We start from the raw sequence: 17,586 nt of genomic DNA on the forward strand, positions 1-17,586 counted from the left end.
TAGGATTGAGGAAGGTTGATTAGGAAAAGCTCTTCCGGCTTTATCCCAGGCCTCAGCGTTTGACCCCCTTTCATTAAAGGGTTAAAACATTAGTCATCCACAGCAAGTCTCTGTGATGACTGCCTTTGATTTCCACTCTTTGAGGACACAAGTGTGCAAGGGCCTACGAGGTCGCACACAAAGACCTCCGCGGCCCCTCTGTATCGTAATAACTCTGTGTGATTTCTCTACAGACAAGAACCGCTCTTGACGGCTCGGCTGCATGCATGCGCTCGGTCTGAGGAATGCTGGACTGAGAGACACTGTCAGGCCTGTGTGGATCCATCAGGCTCACAGGCTGCAGAAAAGAGAAGCCTTTGTCTGTTTGGTCAGGGGTATTTATAGATGTGAGCATAAGGAAACTAGAGGAATCAGTGTCATTCAGATTCAGAGATTCATACTGAGCTTGAATGAAGCCTTCAATGAGCTAAGCATATTGTCATTTATCTGACTGGGAACCGTGCTGTGAATCAGTTCATGAGTGAATAGAAGAGTCAAAAAAATGTAGGCAACAGTGCTAATAAGGCTAAATAAGATAAACAATATTATATCGAATCACGCTAAAATTGAAGTCATTAACAATAATAAGCTCTGCATTTTTTACTCCATATTGATCTAAGAGTCAATCACACAGCATTAATGTGCAACAATGGGAATCTAAAAGTGTGTTAATACTAGAAATGTACCGAATTTTCAGCCACTGAAAATTTATCAGGCAAATATGTTGTCGTTTTTTGGACCCTCTAATTTTTGTGGCTTCAGTCATTGTTGGGGTACTCTTTTAATTCTAGAAGCATTAACAACTTATATCAAAATATATATCGTTATATATGGAAAAGAATTATCAAGGTTGCATGTTTGCTAAATCGCCCAGCCCTATAGTGCTATTCAGAACCACCATGGTTCATTTAATAACAAAAACAGGTTTTTGAAGTCTGCAAATACAATTTCACCAAAGCAGCAGATATTTGAGAAGATCCTCAGACAAACATACACCCCAGCGTTACAATAAGAATATGAAGGTCAGTGTTGCCAGATGCATTTGAATGTTTCCAGTCCAAACTGTCCGAACCCCTCTCAAAGGCCAAATTTTACCAACCCGCTTAAGCCTTTTTTTACCAGCACAATCAAATTCTAAACCCACCGAAAGACATTCATCCTCTGGCATCGTGCAAAAGTAAACAAATAAAAATGTAATATTCATTCATTCATTTTCTTTACGGCTTAGTCCCTTTATTAATTTGGGGTCACCAACTTATCCAGCATATGTTTTACGCAGCGGATGGCCTTCCAGCTGCAACCCATCACTGGAAAACACCCATATACTCTCATTCATACACATACACTACAGACAATTTAGTCTACCCAATTCACCAATACCATGTTTTTGGACTTGTAGGGGAAACTAGAGCACCCAAAGGAAACCTACGCGAACACGGGGAGAACATACAAACTCCACACAGAAACGCCAACTGACATGAAAATGTTAGTAAAAGTATTATAACAAGTTCAGCTGACTCTTTTTTAAGTCTGATAAGTTCAGGCAAGTAAAACTTCGATTTATAAGTTATGTCGACACATTCAATCCAGATAAGTTAACTCAAAATATTAAGTTGTGATAACTAATTGGCAAAATCTTTTTTGCAGTGCAGCAAATAACTGTGTAAGAACCTGAACATTATTTACAAAAACATTACCCTTTATCCACCCTCATCCAAGGTAATCCTGCTGCAAACTATGTATATAAAAAATGCATTCCCAGTTGAGAGGATTTCACAGGTGCCCATTTTTTGGCTGCAGATTGTTACACTGTAAACCCGCTGTTGTCATTACTAAATATAATAAGTTAATATAACTTGACATTATTTAAAATAACAAGTTTTGGTACAAAACCTTAAATAGGAGTGATTAGCTTACTCATTAGGCAGCAAAAAACTTTTGATTCATATTTTAATTTCTTTAAATGATTCACCAAGTTCAAAGTTATTGGTTGTGGTGGAAATTCTGCCTTGACATTCGCGCTGATTGGTCGATATATTTTATATGACACAAGCTGGTCATTTTCTAGTGATGCTGAATTTTGCTGAAGTGGAGCAGGACAGTGGCACTACCTGAACCCATCTGACCAAAGAGAAAAGTTGAATTAGTAAGTATTGTTAAATGCTTGTATATATTCATTCATTCATTTTCTTGTCCGCTTAGTCCCTTTTTATTAATCCAGGGTCGCCTCAGCGGAATACACTGCCAACTTATCCCGCACGTTTTTACGCAGCGGATGCCCTTCCAGCCGCAACCCATCTCTACACTGTTAACCCTCACTGTAGATTATGCAGTAAATAACTGTAAAATAGCCAGTGTTTTGCTGTAATAAAAGGAAACAGTATTTTAATGTAAAAGGAGCAGGATTTGTATGAAATTTTGTAGTGCAAAGAATGAATTACAGTAATTTACTTTATGTACCCATTACAGATAGTTACTGTGATAATAAATGGTAAATTACTGCTCAACCATTACTGCCCCATCTACTCTGATGCTTTATGTTGCTATATATATATATATATATATATATATATATATATATATATATATATATATATATATATATATATATATATATATATATATATATATATATATACTGTTCAGTTTTGGTATGTGAATGGTCAGTATTGAGGAGAAAGTGAGACAATGCATTGATGATAAGCTAAATTTCTCTGCAGCCATCTCTGTGTTTTCTTTGGTTCCTTTTATGTTTTTAACATTGAGTATCAGGAGTCAACCAATGTCAATGTCACAGAGCTAATTAAAAGGTAAAGATATCGATGAGATGCATTTAAAGGAAAAAATATTCACACAGTTTATTCACACTAAATTATCACAATCATTTTTATAACTGTTTACTTTTCTATGATTAATCTAATTTGCCTAGTTTAGCCAATAGTTAAGCTTTTAAATTGCACTTTAATCTGAATATTAGTATTTTGCTAAATAACTAGTAAAAATGTGTTATTTAAAAAATATTTTAAACAGCACGTACATACATTTTTGCAGAACCTTAATGAATTTGTCTGGAAAACTTCAAATGAAGTAGGTAAAAGTGGCATTAACAGCATAGTATAAAGGCTTTCCTAAATAAATTTATTAATCAGGTTATTTTATTTATTTATTTATTTTTATTACAGGTTTGTAACAACATGAGGATCAGATTATTTATTTTTATTATTTTTCTTTTTTGCTTTGGAAGTTTTTTTGAAGTTTTTATATTTTTATTGTTTTTATTCCATGATATGTGCATGATTGTGATAAATGTAGGCAGTTCCTTTGAAAATATGCTATGTACCAGCGATGTCAAACTCCTGGAGGGCCGTAGCCCAGCAGAGTTTAGTTCCAGCCCTGCTTCAATACACTACCTTTAGATTTAGTTTGATCAGGTGTGTTTAATTAGTATAACTGCACTGTTACTTGGTAGATTGTGCAGTAAATAACTGTAAAATAGCCAATAATTTACTTTATGTATTCATTACAGATAGTAACTGACAATAAATAGCAAATTACTGTTCCACCATTACTGTCCCATCTACGCTGATGGTTTATGTTGCTATTTATAAAGACGTGCATTTTAAAGGCAGAAAATAATGATTTAGGCATCACCACACACTCCCACAGGCTGTCTGTCTTATTCTAAACACAAAGGTGTTAGAAAAAGTTTTCAGAAAATACTGGCGCTTTAAGGGAGCCAGGTGTTTGATTTGTTTACTGCTGAGTGTGCTCTATTCTCTGTCTATCAATTCAGATGTAGAGTCTGATATGTTTTAGGATTTAAATAAAAATCTACAATGAGTAAGTAAAATGTGTTCAAATGTTTTTGAGGGTTTCTGAAATAAGGCTGTGTTTTAAGTTATATTGTTGTTATCTTGAACTGTGTACTTGAAAGCTACATTGTTAGCTAGTTAGCCTCTCCTCATATAACTTCTTACATTACTTTTGTTTAAGTATATGTATTTATTGGATATTACATACTGCCATAATGTACAGATGCTAACAGTTGTATGTATCTTTCTGGCAACTAAGCCAAAATAAAATTTCATCACCTCAGTAAGGTAACGTGCACATCATCGCAAGGAATCACAAAAACATGATACACATAGCCATCCACACACAAAAGCTCCCAGGTTGTGAGTTTGTTGCTAAGTATTATTCAGAGCTGTGTTTCCACCAATGAATTTATATTAGAAACAATAAAAAAGTTTGTTGTCAAGAGATTTTTTTAATTTAAAAATAATAATAACAATAAAAGATTGGATCCTTTGGTTTTTCGGTGTTGCCAACTTTATTTTTGTTTTTTATAATTATTTTAAACTTTTTATTGAGAGTTGACAGTTTTTAATTATTTAAAACTTAAACATTTAAAATAATTATTTTGTGTTTTTTGCTTTTCAGTTTTTTTTTTTTCTTTGCATGGTCAGCATGGAGAGAGTAACACATTTCACTGCAACACTTTGTGTGTGTGTGTGTTTGTTTATTGGATATGTGATTGTGATAAATGTTGGCAGTTGCTTTAAAAGTATGCTATATACCAAGGGTGCTCAATCCTGTTCCTGGAGATCTACCTTCTGCAGATTTCAGTTGCTATCCATATCAAACACACCTAAACCAATTAATTAGGACCTGAACAGCACTTGATAATTACAGGCAGGTGTGTTTGATATGGGTAGCTACTGAAATCTGCAGGAAGGTAGATCTCCAGGAACAGGATTGAGCACCCCTGCTATATACCATGGGGTCAAACTCCAAGTTCCTGAAGAACTGCAGGGCAGCAGAGTTTAGTACCCACCCTGCTTCAACATTACCTGTAGATTTCTAACAAGCCTTAATTAGTTTGATCAGGTGTGTTTAATTAGAGTTACAGCTTAAAGTCCCGGTCACACTGCACTTTTCTCCCTATAGACTTCCATTCATACGCATGTGAGTACTGCAGACCTGGAATGATAGCTCATGCGACAAATTTCATAATTCGCAGCATTGGAAAGTTCAAGCTTGGAGAACGCTGACATGCAAAATCACATCATGTGATTGCTTGATACCAATCAAAGATCAAAATATGACCTCTCTGGCTTGCTTTTTCAATCTCTAATTATTTTGTTTAATTCCACTACTCGCTTTGTTTAATTCCACTTCGCAGTGCAGTATGACAGAATTTTGCATGTTAAACGTTAGTGTGACCGCAGCCTTACTGTGCAGACCTGTAATATGTAAGACAATATTTATATCTGCTGATTTCTTCATTTTGTTGTACTTTTTCTGTTATTTATTTGTTTGGTGCCAAAACAATAAAATAAATTTGTCTGAAAAAATGTTATGCCTTCTATTTTTAAATAACAGCTAAGAATACTGATTAATTTTAGTAACACTACAATAACTATATATGACATACTATTAATGTGTATGCAGTATAATGCTGTGATTTGTAACACTACAATACAGTAATTAACTGTACACAGTTTCCAGTTAGTTACCACTGCTGCTCTATTACAGTAAATAACTGTCAACACTGTTGCCAGCCACTCACTGTTATGGTTCAGTTACAGGAAATACCAAACTTTTACAGTGAGTAGCTGGCAACAGTGTTGCCAGTATTCTACTGTAAAAAAACCCGGTAAGGTCTAACAGTGTAGGAAACATCCACACACAATCATTCACACACACATTCATACACTGCGGACAATTTAGCTTACCCAATTCACCTGTACCGCATGTCTTTGGACTGTGGGGGAAACCGGAGCACCCGGAGGAAACCCACGCAAATGCAGGGAGAACATGTAACTCCACACAGAAACGCCAACTGAGCCGAGGCTCGAACTAGCGACTCAGCGACCTTTTTGCTGTGAGGCTACAGCACAATCTACTGCGCCACTGCGTCGCCTATGCTTGTACACATTTTGCTTAATTGATTTGCATGCAGCGATGACACAGTGACGAAGTGGGTAGCGCTGTCGCCTCACAGCAAGGGTCACTGGTTCGAGTGCCGGCTGGGTCAGTTGGCATTTCTGTGGGGAGTTTTTATGTTCTCCCCGAGTTTGTGTGGGTTTCCTCCAGGTACTCTGATCTCCCTCACAAGTCTAAAGACGTGCTGTAGGTGAATTGGGTAGGCCAAATTGTGTATGTGTGTATGTCCTGGTCTTCCAGGTTGGGGGTGAGCATTGGGCTAATGACCCACCTCTTAATAAATACTTGTAACGAAACACCAACATGGTGCAGCTAAATATCAACTTCGATATAAACGACCTTGGGAGTAAGTAAGTAAAGAATATAAAAGCTGAAAAAATTAGCCATTTTAAGATATCTGCATTTAAACATTTAAGTTAATTCAAAGAAGAGACCACATTTGGTCAACTCGACTAATTGTCAATTAATTGAGTTGTCGCTTTCTCATTACACAAACGAACTCATGGAATCACTTTCGTTAAATCATTTGAGTAGTCTCAAATTATTAGAGTAACGTATGAACAGGACTGCTTTAAAAGGCTATAGATATTTAAGGTCACAATTTTGCAATTAGTGTTCAGTTTGTTTCACAGACCACTTGTTTTGCTTCATACGACCTCAATTTATCACTAGGAGCAAGTTAATCCACACTTTCCTACAAGATGATGCCAAGGGTGTGTTTTTCTTGGCACTGCACAGTGTATTGTTGTCTTGGAGCATCTTTATTGTTTGGTATGTGCATTTCCCTCTCTTGACATTTAACTAAAACATCACAAAGGAGTGGGCGGAGCTAAACAGGCAGCGATGTAGAAGTAGGTGCTCATGTTTTTCTGTGGAGGCGGGGTTTAGACGCACTATTTTAGAACAAATTGGCACATTCCACGACCTGCAGCCAACTTATCATTTGTTTTTAGATTACAGAAGATTTTTTTGAACAGTGAACAGTTTGAACAGATCGTGACACCTTTATTACTTTAAAGGGCCGAACATGCTTTTTCATCCCATTGACTTCCATTCATAAATATCATAATGAAGGAGACAGGAAACATGATGAAGTTTCACATTTCACACTTGCATTCCAGAGTTCCAGTTTGCTTAGGTCATTCCTGTGAACTGGTATCACATAATGATGTGTGTGACCAACAGCAAATCAATACATCAATGTTAAATTCGCAATAATTCAGCATGCCTTCAAGTGTAGCTAAATATACAAAGAGTTGGGAAGCAAAAACCTACAAGCGCCATCTGAAATTTTCTTCTGAAATGAGCATTTCTTTCAGGCTCTTATGTCTAGGTTCAGTAGATTCGCTTTTATGGCAAATAATACATTATTTCAATTGCCTTTAACATAAAATAACTGAATATAAACATAAGAGGGGGAGAAAAATGCTCATTGTAGAAGAAAACTCCAGGTGGCACTTCATATATTCTTCTACATCTTGAATGTAAAAGATATGTTGATTAATATTCTTTAAAAGTGAAAAACAAAAATTCTACAAAGAATGTCTATACAAATTTAGTGAGCTTGCTTGATGTCTAACCCAATATTTGTTTCATCTATACATGATTTAGACCTACTAAGGGAAGCAAGCACACATTCAAGAGGCATTTCCAAATCTCTCCATGACTAAAAACAGTAACATGTAGCTAATGAGCTGTTTTTTCCTGGCATCCACGCAAACAAACTGAATGTCGAACACATTCTCTAGCGGATTTCCTGCGTGAGAGGCAAGGAAGTCTTCCTTTCAGATCATGAATAGCTATCATGCTGAACTGGCCTTCAACCAGTGCAGAACAGCAGGATGAAAGGGCTGATATAGCTGCCCCAATGGAAAGTTTGGGACATGAGGAATACAGGATGAGCGGATGAGACATATTTGACAGCATGGCCTGCACTTTTGGGTCTATATAATGTTTTAGGGTATTAAGTGTGACTAATTACTGTTATGACGATAGGTTGTTTTCAATCACATGGATCTGATGACACGTGAAATTTAGATGGAGGGCAGGAAGTAAAAAAATTAATAGGAGAGATAGCGGAAAGTCCATATTTTTGCAATTTATACCATATTTCAAAGAAGATATAAATAGAAAGTAACCACATATGTTGAGCATGATCCTTTTATCATGAAGAGGGCCAAGTTTTCTTCTGTACTAAAATATATAATATTTATGTGTCACCGACTCGGTCCCAGTCATTCCCCTCACTGACCAGCAGAGGTCACCATCTCCGGACTTCTAACCATTACGTCATCCTTCTCACTCAGATCCCAGCACACCTGTTCTCCATCTCACTAATGACCCACGTACCACATATAAGCAGCTCACACACACACTTCATTGCGAAGTCTTGTTTAGCCCCGGCCAGCATTTCTGAGCGTTCTATTCTGCCTGATCTCCCGTTTACCACTTCAGCCCGTTCCTCGATTCTGCTCTGTCTTCTGCCTGCCCTTGACCTAAAGCCTGATTACACGGACTCTGATTCTCGCTGCCTGCCCCTGACTAAAGCCTGTATTACGGACTCTGAACCACGCTGCCTGCCCTTGACTCAAGCCTGGTAATCACTCTGCCTCTGTTATCTGCTAATCATCGTTGAGTTGTATGTTGTATGTTCGCACAACCGTGCGAGGTGTTGATGTTTAAGTGTGACTTAATAAATACTGCAAAATGGATCCCTCCGTGTCAGTCTCCCCGTTACAGAAGACTTCGCCCAACACTGATCCCGCAGCCATCCAGGTTTTGTTTCACGAAGTCACCACACAAGCTCAGGTATTGTCAACACACCAACAACAACTAACACACCTAACTCAGTTAACAGATGAACTGGTGAAATCCCTCCAAAACCTGCAAGCTGCTGCCACTGCGCAACCCACCGCCAACTACCCTCCAAGTCCACTTGTTGTTGCACAACCCCCGATGACTTCCGGAGTTCGATTGGCTTTTCCTGACAAGTTCTCAGGTAACCCAGCAAAATGTAAAGGCTTTCTATTGCAATGCAAACTGTTTATCGCCCAACAACCCCATCTATTTAGGGACGAGAACGGGAAAATTGCTTTGTGTGCTCACTGCTCACTGGGAAAGCGCTAGACTGGGCTACTGCAGTTTGGCCAGACAGTACCCCGATATTTCCCTCGTTTAATGACTTTCTCAAACGTTTCTGCACTGTGTTCGATCATCCGGAGGGTGGTCGTAACGCTGGCGAGGAGCTATTGTGTATCCAGCAGGGAGATCGCTCCGCAGCTGAGTTCGCTCTGCAGTTCCGCACCTTGGCAGCGCAAACTGGCTGGGCTGATGATCCGCTCGTCACGCTCTACAGAAGGGCTCTAAAGCCAGAATTGCAGCGAGAGATGGCATGTCGTGACGATGGGAAAACTCTGGATCAACTAATCGAGCTTTCCATAAGGTTAGACACTCTCCTCCGCACTCGCAATCCGCTCTGCTCAATTGCTTCCAGTCCTGTATCCCCTGAAACCTCCGCTGAACCCATGCAATTGGGTAGAACCTGTCTGAACCCAGAAGAGCGAGAACGACGGAGAAGAAATCACTTGTGCATTTACTGCGGACTTCCAGGTCATACGAAGGTTTTATGTCCCAACAAGCCTCTCCCTAAAACCCTCTCGGTGAGTGCAACCACTATGTTCACTACCACTAATAATGTTGTGAATCTGCCTGTCACTTTGAGAAATGATGGAAACGAGATTGAGACTATGGCCATGATCGATTCAGGAGCCGCTGGTAACTTTATCGATTACACGTTTGCCACCACTCACTCCATTCCTCTAACCTCCTGTGATTCCTCCATAGCCATCACTGCTGTAGATGGGCGCCCTTTGGGAGAAGGACGTATAAAATTCCAGACCCTGCCAGTCTTGCTTCAAACAGGCTCTCTTCATGAAGAAGAAATTTCCCTTCTTGCCATCAACTCCCCTAAACACTCTGTGATTCTCGGGTTACCATGGCTACAACAGCATGACCCTCAAGTCTCTTGGAGAACTGGTGAGATCATAAGATGGAGCAATCAATGCTTTACCCAATGTCTGCATCCTGTTTCCCCTATCCAGATCAACACAATCAACAAGACCGAAGACTCTGAACTCCATCATGTTCCTGATGCTTATCACGATCTAATTGAAGCATTCAATAAGCAGAAGGCTACTAAGCTCCCTCCTCATCGTGATAATGACTGTGCCATTGAGCTGCTACCCGGCACCACGCCCCCTCGTGGTCGCATATTCCCTCTCTCACAACCTGAAACTGAGGCTATGAAGAAGTACATCTCTGAGGAGCTAGAAAAAGGATTTATTCGACCATCTACTTCTCCCGCTTCAGCAGGGTTTTTCTTCGTCAAGAAGAAGGATGGCAGCTTACGCCCTTGCATCGATTACCGAGGATTGAATGAGATCACAGTCAAATACCGCTACCCATTACCATTGGTTCCTGCCGCCCTTGAACAACTCCGATCCGCCCAGTATTTCACTAAGTTGGACCTCCGTAGTGCCTATAACCTCATCCGCATACGACAGGGAGACGAGTGGAAAACCGGGTTCTCTACAATTGACGGCCACTATGAATATCTCGTTATGCCCTTCGGCCTAGCAAACAGTCCTTCCGTGTTCCAGGCATTTGTAAATGAGATATTTAGAGACATGCTCAACAAATGGGTCATAGTATATATTGACGACATCCTGGTCTATTCCAATTCGCTATCTGAGCATATCCAGCACGTTCGGGCAGTGCTCAAACGTCTCATTAAAAACCAGCTGTATGCAAAAAGCTCCAAGTGCGAATTCCACCAGACCTGCATCTCATTCCTTGGCTACATTATCAGTCCAGAAGGCGTGGCCATGGACCAGCAAAAGGTTGACTCTGTGACACAATGGCCGCAACCCGAAACCATCAGGCAACTACAACGATTCCTGGGCTTTGCTAACTTCTACAGGCGCTTCATACGGAACTTCAGTTCAGTCGCTGCCCCACTGACCGCCATGGTCAAAGCCAACAATGCTCGCCTTAAATGGAACCCCGACGCTGTCCGAGCATTCACCCAGCTAAAGACTCGCTTCTCCAGTGCACCCATTCTGCGTCATCCTGATCCCGAACAACCCTTTGTCGTCGAAATTGACGCGTCAAACACTGAAATTGGAGCCATCCTGTCCCAGCGATCCCTAGTGAATAAGAAGCTCCATCCCTGTGCCTTCTATTCTCGCAAGCTTAACTCCGCTGAACGGAACTACGATGTGGGAAACCGAGAACTCCTCGCCATGAAAGCTGCGCTAGAGGAATGGAGACACTGGCTTGAGGGCGCAAAACACCCTTTCATCGTCATCACTGATCACAAGAACCTAGAATACATCCGGTCTTGTAAACGTCTGAATCCTAGACAGGCAAGATGGGCGCTGTTTTTCACACGATTTGACTTCCAAGTCACCTATATCCCTGGTTCGAAAAACATCAGAGCAGATGCTCTGTCCCGCCTCTCAGACGATGAGACCTCTGAAATCCCTGACGAGCTCATAATCAAAAGTCCTCTAATTGTCGCTCCCATCCAGTGGGATATAGATCAGGAGATCCTCCAAGCCGCCGAAAGTAATCCTTCTCAGCAGCCCTGTCCGGAGAATAAAATCTTTGTTCCCTCGTCGCTTCGAGAAAGACTCATCTCCGAGGTACATGACCACCCCAGTTCCGGTCACCCAGGCAGCACAGCCACTGTGCAAATGATTCAGTCCCGCTACTGGTGGTCCTCCATACACAAGGATGTAATCAACTTCATTAACAAATGCTCACCCTGTCAGATGTCCAAACACTCCCGTCACCGTCCAGCTGGATTACTCCAACCCCTGGAGGTGCCACATCGTCCTTGGTCACACATCGCTATAGATTTCATCACCGATTTACCCATATCTCAGGGCAAAACCACCATCCTCACAGTAGTGGACCGATTTTCGAAATCCTGCCGCCTTATTCCCATTTCCAAACTGCCCACAGCCATGGAAACGGCTGAGTTACTCTGCGAGTGTGTGTTTCGGTACTATGGTCTCCCCGAAGACATCGTATCGGATAGAGGTCCCCAGTTTACATCCCGACTCTGGTCAGCATTCTTCAAAAATCTCCAAATCAACGTCAGCCTAACATCCGGCTATCATCCCCAATCCAACGGGCAGACAGAGCGCTTGAACCAAGAGATCGGTCGATTCCTCCGCACGTATTGTCACTCGACCCAGAACGAATGGGCCAAATTTTTGATGTGGGCAGAATATGCTCAGAACTCCCTCAGAAAAGCATCTACTGGATTAACCCCATTTCAATGCGTGCTGGGCTTCCAACCTCCGCTCTTTCCCTGGTCCGGCGAGACCTCTGAACTCCCTGCGGTGGATACCTGGTTTAAAAACTGCGAAGAGGTCTGGAACGCAGCTCATACTCACCTCTCTCACGCCATAAGGCGTTTCAAGGAACAAGCCGATCGACACCGACGTCCTGGTCCCATGTATTCCCCAGGACAATGGGTATGGCTTTCCACCCGCGACTTACGCCTCAAGCTGCCCTGCAAGAAACTCAGTCCCAGGTACGTGGGTCCTTTCCAGATAGAAAGACAAATATCTCCTGTTTCGTTCAGACTGACACTCCCTAATCATTTTCGTATTTCCCCAACTTTCCATGTCTCTCTGCTCAAGCCTGCTGCTGGTCCAGCCGAGACGGATAGGGAGGTGGCAGCCGGTGAACAGGGTCCCCCGCCTCTCATGATCGATGGCGAAGAGGCTTACCAGATCCACGAGATCCTGAGATCCAGACGCCGGGGCGGTCAACTCCAATATCTCGTTGATTGGGAGGGGTACGGTCCGGAGGAGAGATCTTGGATTAACCGCAAGGACATCCTCGACACCACACTACTGGAAGAGTTCCACTCACAACATCCGGAGATGCCGGCCCCTCGCCCCCGTGGAAGACCCCGGCGTCGAGAATTGCCTCACTTCAGGAGCCGTTCGTTGGGGGGGGGCTCTGTCACCGACTCGGTCCCAGTCATTCCCCTCGCTGACCAGCAGAGGTCACCATCTCCGGACTTCTAACCATTACGTCATCCTTCTCACTCAGATCCCAGCACACCTGTTCTCCATCTCACTAATGACCCACGTACCACAAATAAGCAACTCACACACACACTTCATTGCGAAGTCTTGTTTAGCCCCGGCCAGCATTTCTGAGCGTTCTATTCTGCCTGATCTCCCGTTTACCACTTCAGCCCGTTCCTCGATTCTGCTCTGTCTTCTGCCTGCCCTTGACCTAAAGCCAGATTACACGGACTCTGATTCTCGCTGCCTGCCCCTGACTAAAGCCTGTATTACGGACTCTGAACCATGCTGCCTGCCCTTGACTCAAGCCTGGTAATCACTCTGCATCTGTTATCTGCTAATCATCATTGAGTTGTATGTTGTATGTTCGCACAACCGTGCGAGGTGTTGATGTTTAAGTGTGACTTAATAAATACTGCAAAATGGATCCCTCCGTGTCAGTCTCCCCGTTACATTATGTAAGCGAAGAGGTACATACTGTATAATTACATTACATGAGAAATACTATCGTAAATAATAGTGTTTGGAAGCATACTATAGAGAAGTACTTGAATTAAACTGACGTAGTAATTACATTATTGCTGTGGTACAACACAATTGTAGGAATAAAACATTTATTCAATCGGCTTCAGTTTTTTACGTTATATGCACCACCGTTTACACTAACCTCACAGTATTAATTACAGTTTAACAGTTTATATGCTACAGTATTCTGTAGCATTCATTAACCGATTTTTACACATTATACACTTTACTATGTGGTTCAAAAACATGTTTATTATAAATTACTTACGTTTTCCCTCATGATATGTTCCAGACATCATGAAATAACAGATGAAAGCATATTAAAGCGTGGACGAATAGTCTACATTATTATTTATTTATTTATTTTTGTAAGCGGGAGAAGTGTTTCACAATCATAACCGTCTAGTTTTGTCGCAAGGGTTGCATTTCTGTTTTGTTCTGTCGACAAACTTACCATCAACAAACATTCCCCGGGGCTGCGCATATAGAGGTTACGGTTGTTTAATCCACCAAAACGCTAGTAAAGACTTGGATTTTTGCTAAACGAGACTTTATTACATTGTTGGGTACATTATTTATATCCTCCTTGATTTTGTATATGTGGTGTAGTAGTGTGGTTTCTGATTTTTATATTACACATTAACATATTCATACACAAAGCTAGGCCTGTATATAATCTTTATTGGTGGTCAAATGAATTATCGCATTCAAAAAAGGTTTGTACACAACATTGATGTATTGAAAAAATGTTCATCACAGGCCTCCTTTTCTTCCGTTTTGCAGCCAGTTTCTGGAACTTTCTCTTCTTTATGAGCTAAAACATTTGGAAGTCTATAAAAGCTGTTCGGTATTTCTTATTTTGGACGATTTGAACAATTATAAACAACATAAAACAGACACATTTCGATGTTCTGATAGTAATTCCTATGCAGAAAAACCACTTCCTGCCCTCCATCTGAATTTCGCGCATCATCAATGACGTCATGCGAAAAAAATCTATTTGATTATACTTGAGATGCTTATTTCAGCCTTTAAAAAATAATAATTAAGAACAAAAGAAAAAGCAACAAAACAGCTGCTTTGTGTTTCATAAAAAGGTAATTTTTAGTACACTTATTGATAAGACTTTACAAGTAAATTTCATTTGTTAACATTTGATTGTGAATTGAATAATGTGAACTAATAAACAAAATACTTTTACAGAATTTATACAACAATCTAAATATAAACTAACCTTAAACTGTGTAAATGTTGTATTTTTCATTAGTTTATGTGAGCTAATATACCTTTAATGAAAGAAACTGAAAGCAATTTACAATAAGGTTTCATTTGTTACAATTAGTTAATGTATTAGTTAATACACAGAAAAAAATACTTTTCTTACTTTTCATCTTAAATCAAGAAGCTTTTTGTAGAAAAGTAAAGCAACTATTTTCTTTACAGAAAGAATAAATCAAACTTAAATGAGTTTTTGTTTTAAACAAGCTCAATTATTTGCCAATGGGGTAATTAAAACAATCTTATTTTAAATCTAAAACAAGATTATTTTATTTTATATTATTTATAAGAATAAAACAATATTTTTACTTGTCTAGAAAATGTTTCTTGGTTTATGAACTTTCAGATATTAAAACAAAACTAATCAAGAAAAGCAGTTTTTGTATGTAACAATATATTTCACAGCATTTCTTTCTGAATATTACATGCATCTTAATTGAATTAACTAACGTAAACCCCACTCTAAAACCCAACAGTCAACTTTATCAAATTAAATGAGTGTAGTTTACTCAAAATTGACTGAAAGTTAATTCTACTCACTTGAAAAGAGTTTTGAACTCAGTGTTGAAGGTAATGAGTTCAATAAATACCTAATTACTTCAACCTAAATAGAGTAAGTTCACAGTACTCATATAGATTAGTTTTTTAACTCAAATGGTTTGTAGCAAACTGTTTTCTTAGGCAGTTTGAATTACCTTAATTTATTGGGTTTTACTGCTCAAATTGCTTCATGTACTCAAATGGATTAAGTTCACAGGACTCATTAGGATTGGTTTTTGAACTTAAATGGTTTGTTGCAATCAGTTTCCTCAAATGATTTGAGTTACCTTAACCTATTCGGTTTTATAGTGCAATACAACTTATGATTTTACCAATATGTAGTTATGTGGTAATTAACGTGAACTACAATTAATAGAAGTATTGTTCACAATTGGTTTACCTTAACTGATGTTGTTAGCTAATGCAAACAAATAAACTCTCATTAAAAAGTGTTATTATCAAACATACATATACAGAAAACTTTTGATACTGTATAAGACAAAGTATGAATTTAAGGTATAATATATTTGAGAAATGTATTCATATTTTTTTTATTTACTGTAATATTTATGACAACAGGATAATGACCAGACACACTCATCTTCAACACGAAAGATTCACAAGCAGAAAGGGGTGATGATGTCATTATGATGTCATCATTATGCTTTTAATGAAACTGAAGAAATTCCATAGTTCTTCAGAATTGCATCATTTCCACAAAACAGAATGGTAATGGTGTAATGATGACACATATATTAAGGACAATATGTTATATCCACTAAAAACTGTATAAGCACAACTGAAAATGCCTCAGTTTCTCCCTCTTTCTCATATATAGTTATTATTTACAAATTTATTGTATATATATAGGTTAATTATATTGCATTGTTAAATTATTGAATAAATATGAATAAACATAAAGAAATTACGAAACCATAGCATCTTTGCTTTAAGATAAAAAGGGGAAATGCACAGTTTATATAGAAATTTGCCACACATACAGTCTGACATTTATATTTAGGCAATATTCTAAAATGTTAGCCATGTCTTGCATCACCAACCACAGTCAATTATGGTCTAAAGACAAGAAACGTATCGATAAAGCTATAATTGCACTAATAATATCGTTCACATTCCACCACAGGTAGCCTGCTACACTACAAAGGTGTTCTGTATTCCAACACTACCCAAAACTTAAAATAATGAGGTATAACGTATTTAATGTCAGGTTATTTTAGTATGAATGATATTTGAGACTTACAGGTGGAGTCCTCCATGAAGAAGGTGGTGTTTTTCTAGAGTACTCCGTGAACACGCTTCAGCAGTCCCGCGCTCTCGTGTACACGAGCAGCATCTTGTGCGGCGCGCGCGTGGCCAACACTACACTTTTGACAGTGGCACACCGCTCCAAATCACCGCTCTCCCGGGTCCTAACGCTCGTCTAACTACCTTGCTTAGCAGGCAAAAAAATATATTATTATCATTATTATTATTGTTGTTGTTGTTGTTGTTGTTGTTGTTGTTTAATGAACGTACAACAACTTGGCATTATCAGTATCTGTACATGTTCACAATACAATAAAAGAACATGCAAAGAAGGGAAAAATGCATACATAAATATCAACATTAAATGAGGATAAAATATATAAATAAATAACAAAGCATAATAACATAAATGAAAGGGGCTAGGGTTTTACCTGTTGTTTATATTGTTTTATAAAATACAAATACAAGTACAAAGATGAATTGCACTTTTTTTTACGTTCGCTTCAGGGTCTTACATAAGGAAGAATCTTATTATAAAAGGCTAAAAACATTGCTTTCACCTTCAAATATTTAGATTTGTGTATGTAGAATTTCCAAAAATATGAGGATATTATTGATTAAGAAGGTATCTTTTTTGTCAATTAGATAATATCATTTGCAGTGAAGATCCTAATGAGGTTAACAACAGAAGTAAACAACGTCATATAATGCATTAATTTGATACAGTTTTATTTTATAATTAGTGTATTTTGAGAGGGCTACACATCTGTTCATCGCAACATTAAAGTAATAAGCTTGTCCTTTCAGTGTTTGAATATGCTACTACATGTTAAATTATGCTGTCATGAGAGAGAAAAAAGCTATTGTTTAGTGTTTGGAGCTATAG

At 39.1% G+C, this 17,586-nt stretch overlaps 1 protein-coding gene across 3 annotated transcripts in view; it reads right to left on the reverse strand.

Moving 5' to 3' along the window:
* Positions 1-16,797, reverse strand: part of afap1l1b (actin filament associated protein 1-like 1b) — a 58,448-nt gene extending 41,651 nt beyond the window's left edge. For 2 of the 3 annotated variants that reach the window (XM_021468916.3, XM_005161304.6), the window contains exon 1: positions 16,696-16,795. In XM_021468916.3, the coding sequence (XP_021324591.1) occupies positions 16,696-16,711 (16 nt within the window). In that variant the 5' untranslated portion in view covers positions 16,712-16,795. 3 annotated transcript variants of the gene reach the window in all.
* Between the last annotated feature and the right edge of the window lie 789 nt (positions 16,798-17,586).

The sequence above is a fragment of the Danio rerio genome, chromosome 21, assembly GCF_049306965.1.
Source record: "Danio rerio strain Tuebingen ecotype United States chromosome 21, GRCz12tu, whole genome shotgun sequence".
NCBI lineage: Eukaryota > Metazoa > Chordata > Actinopteri > Cypriniformes > Danionidae > Danio > Danio rerio.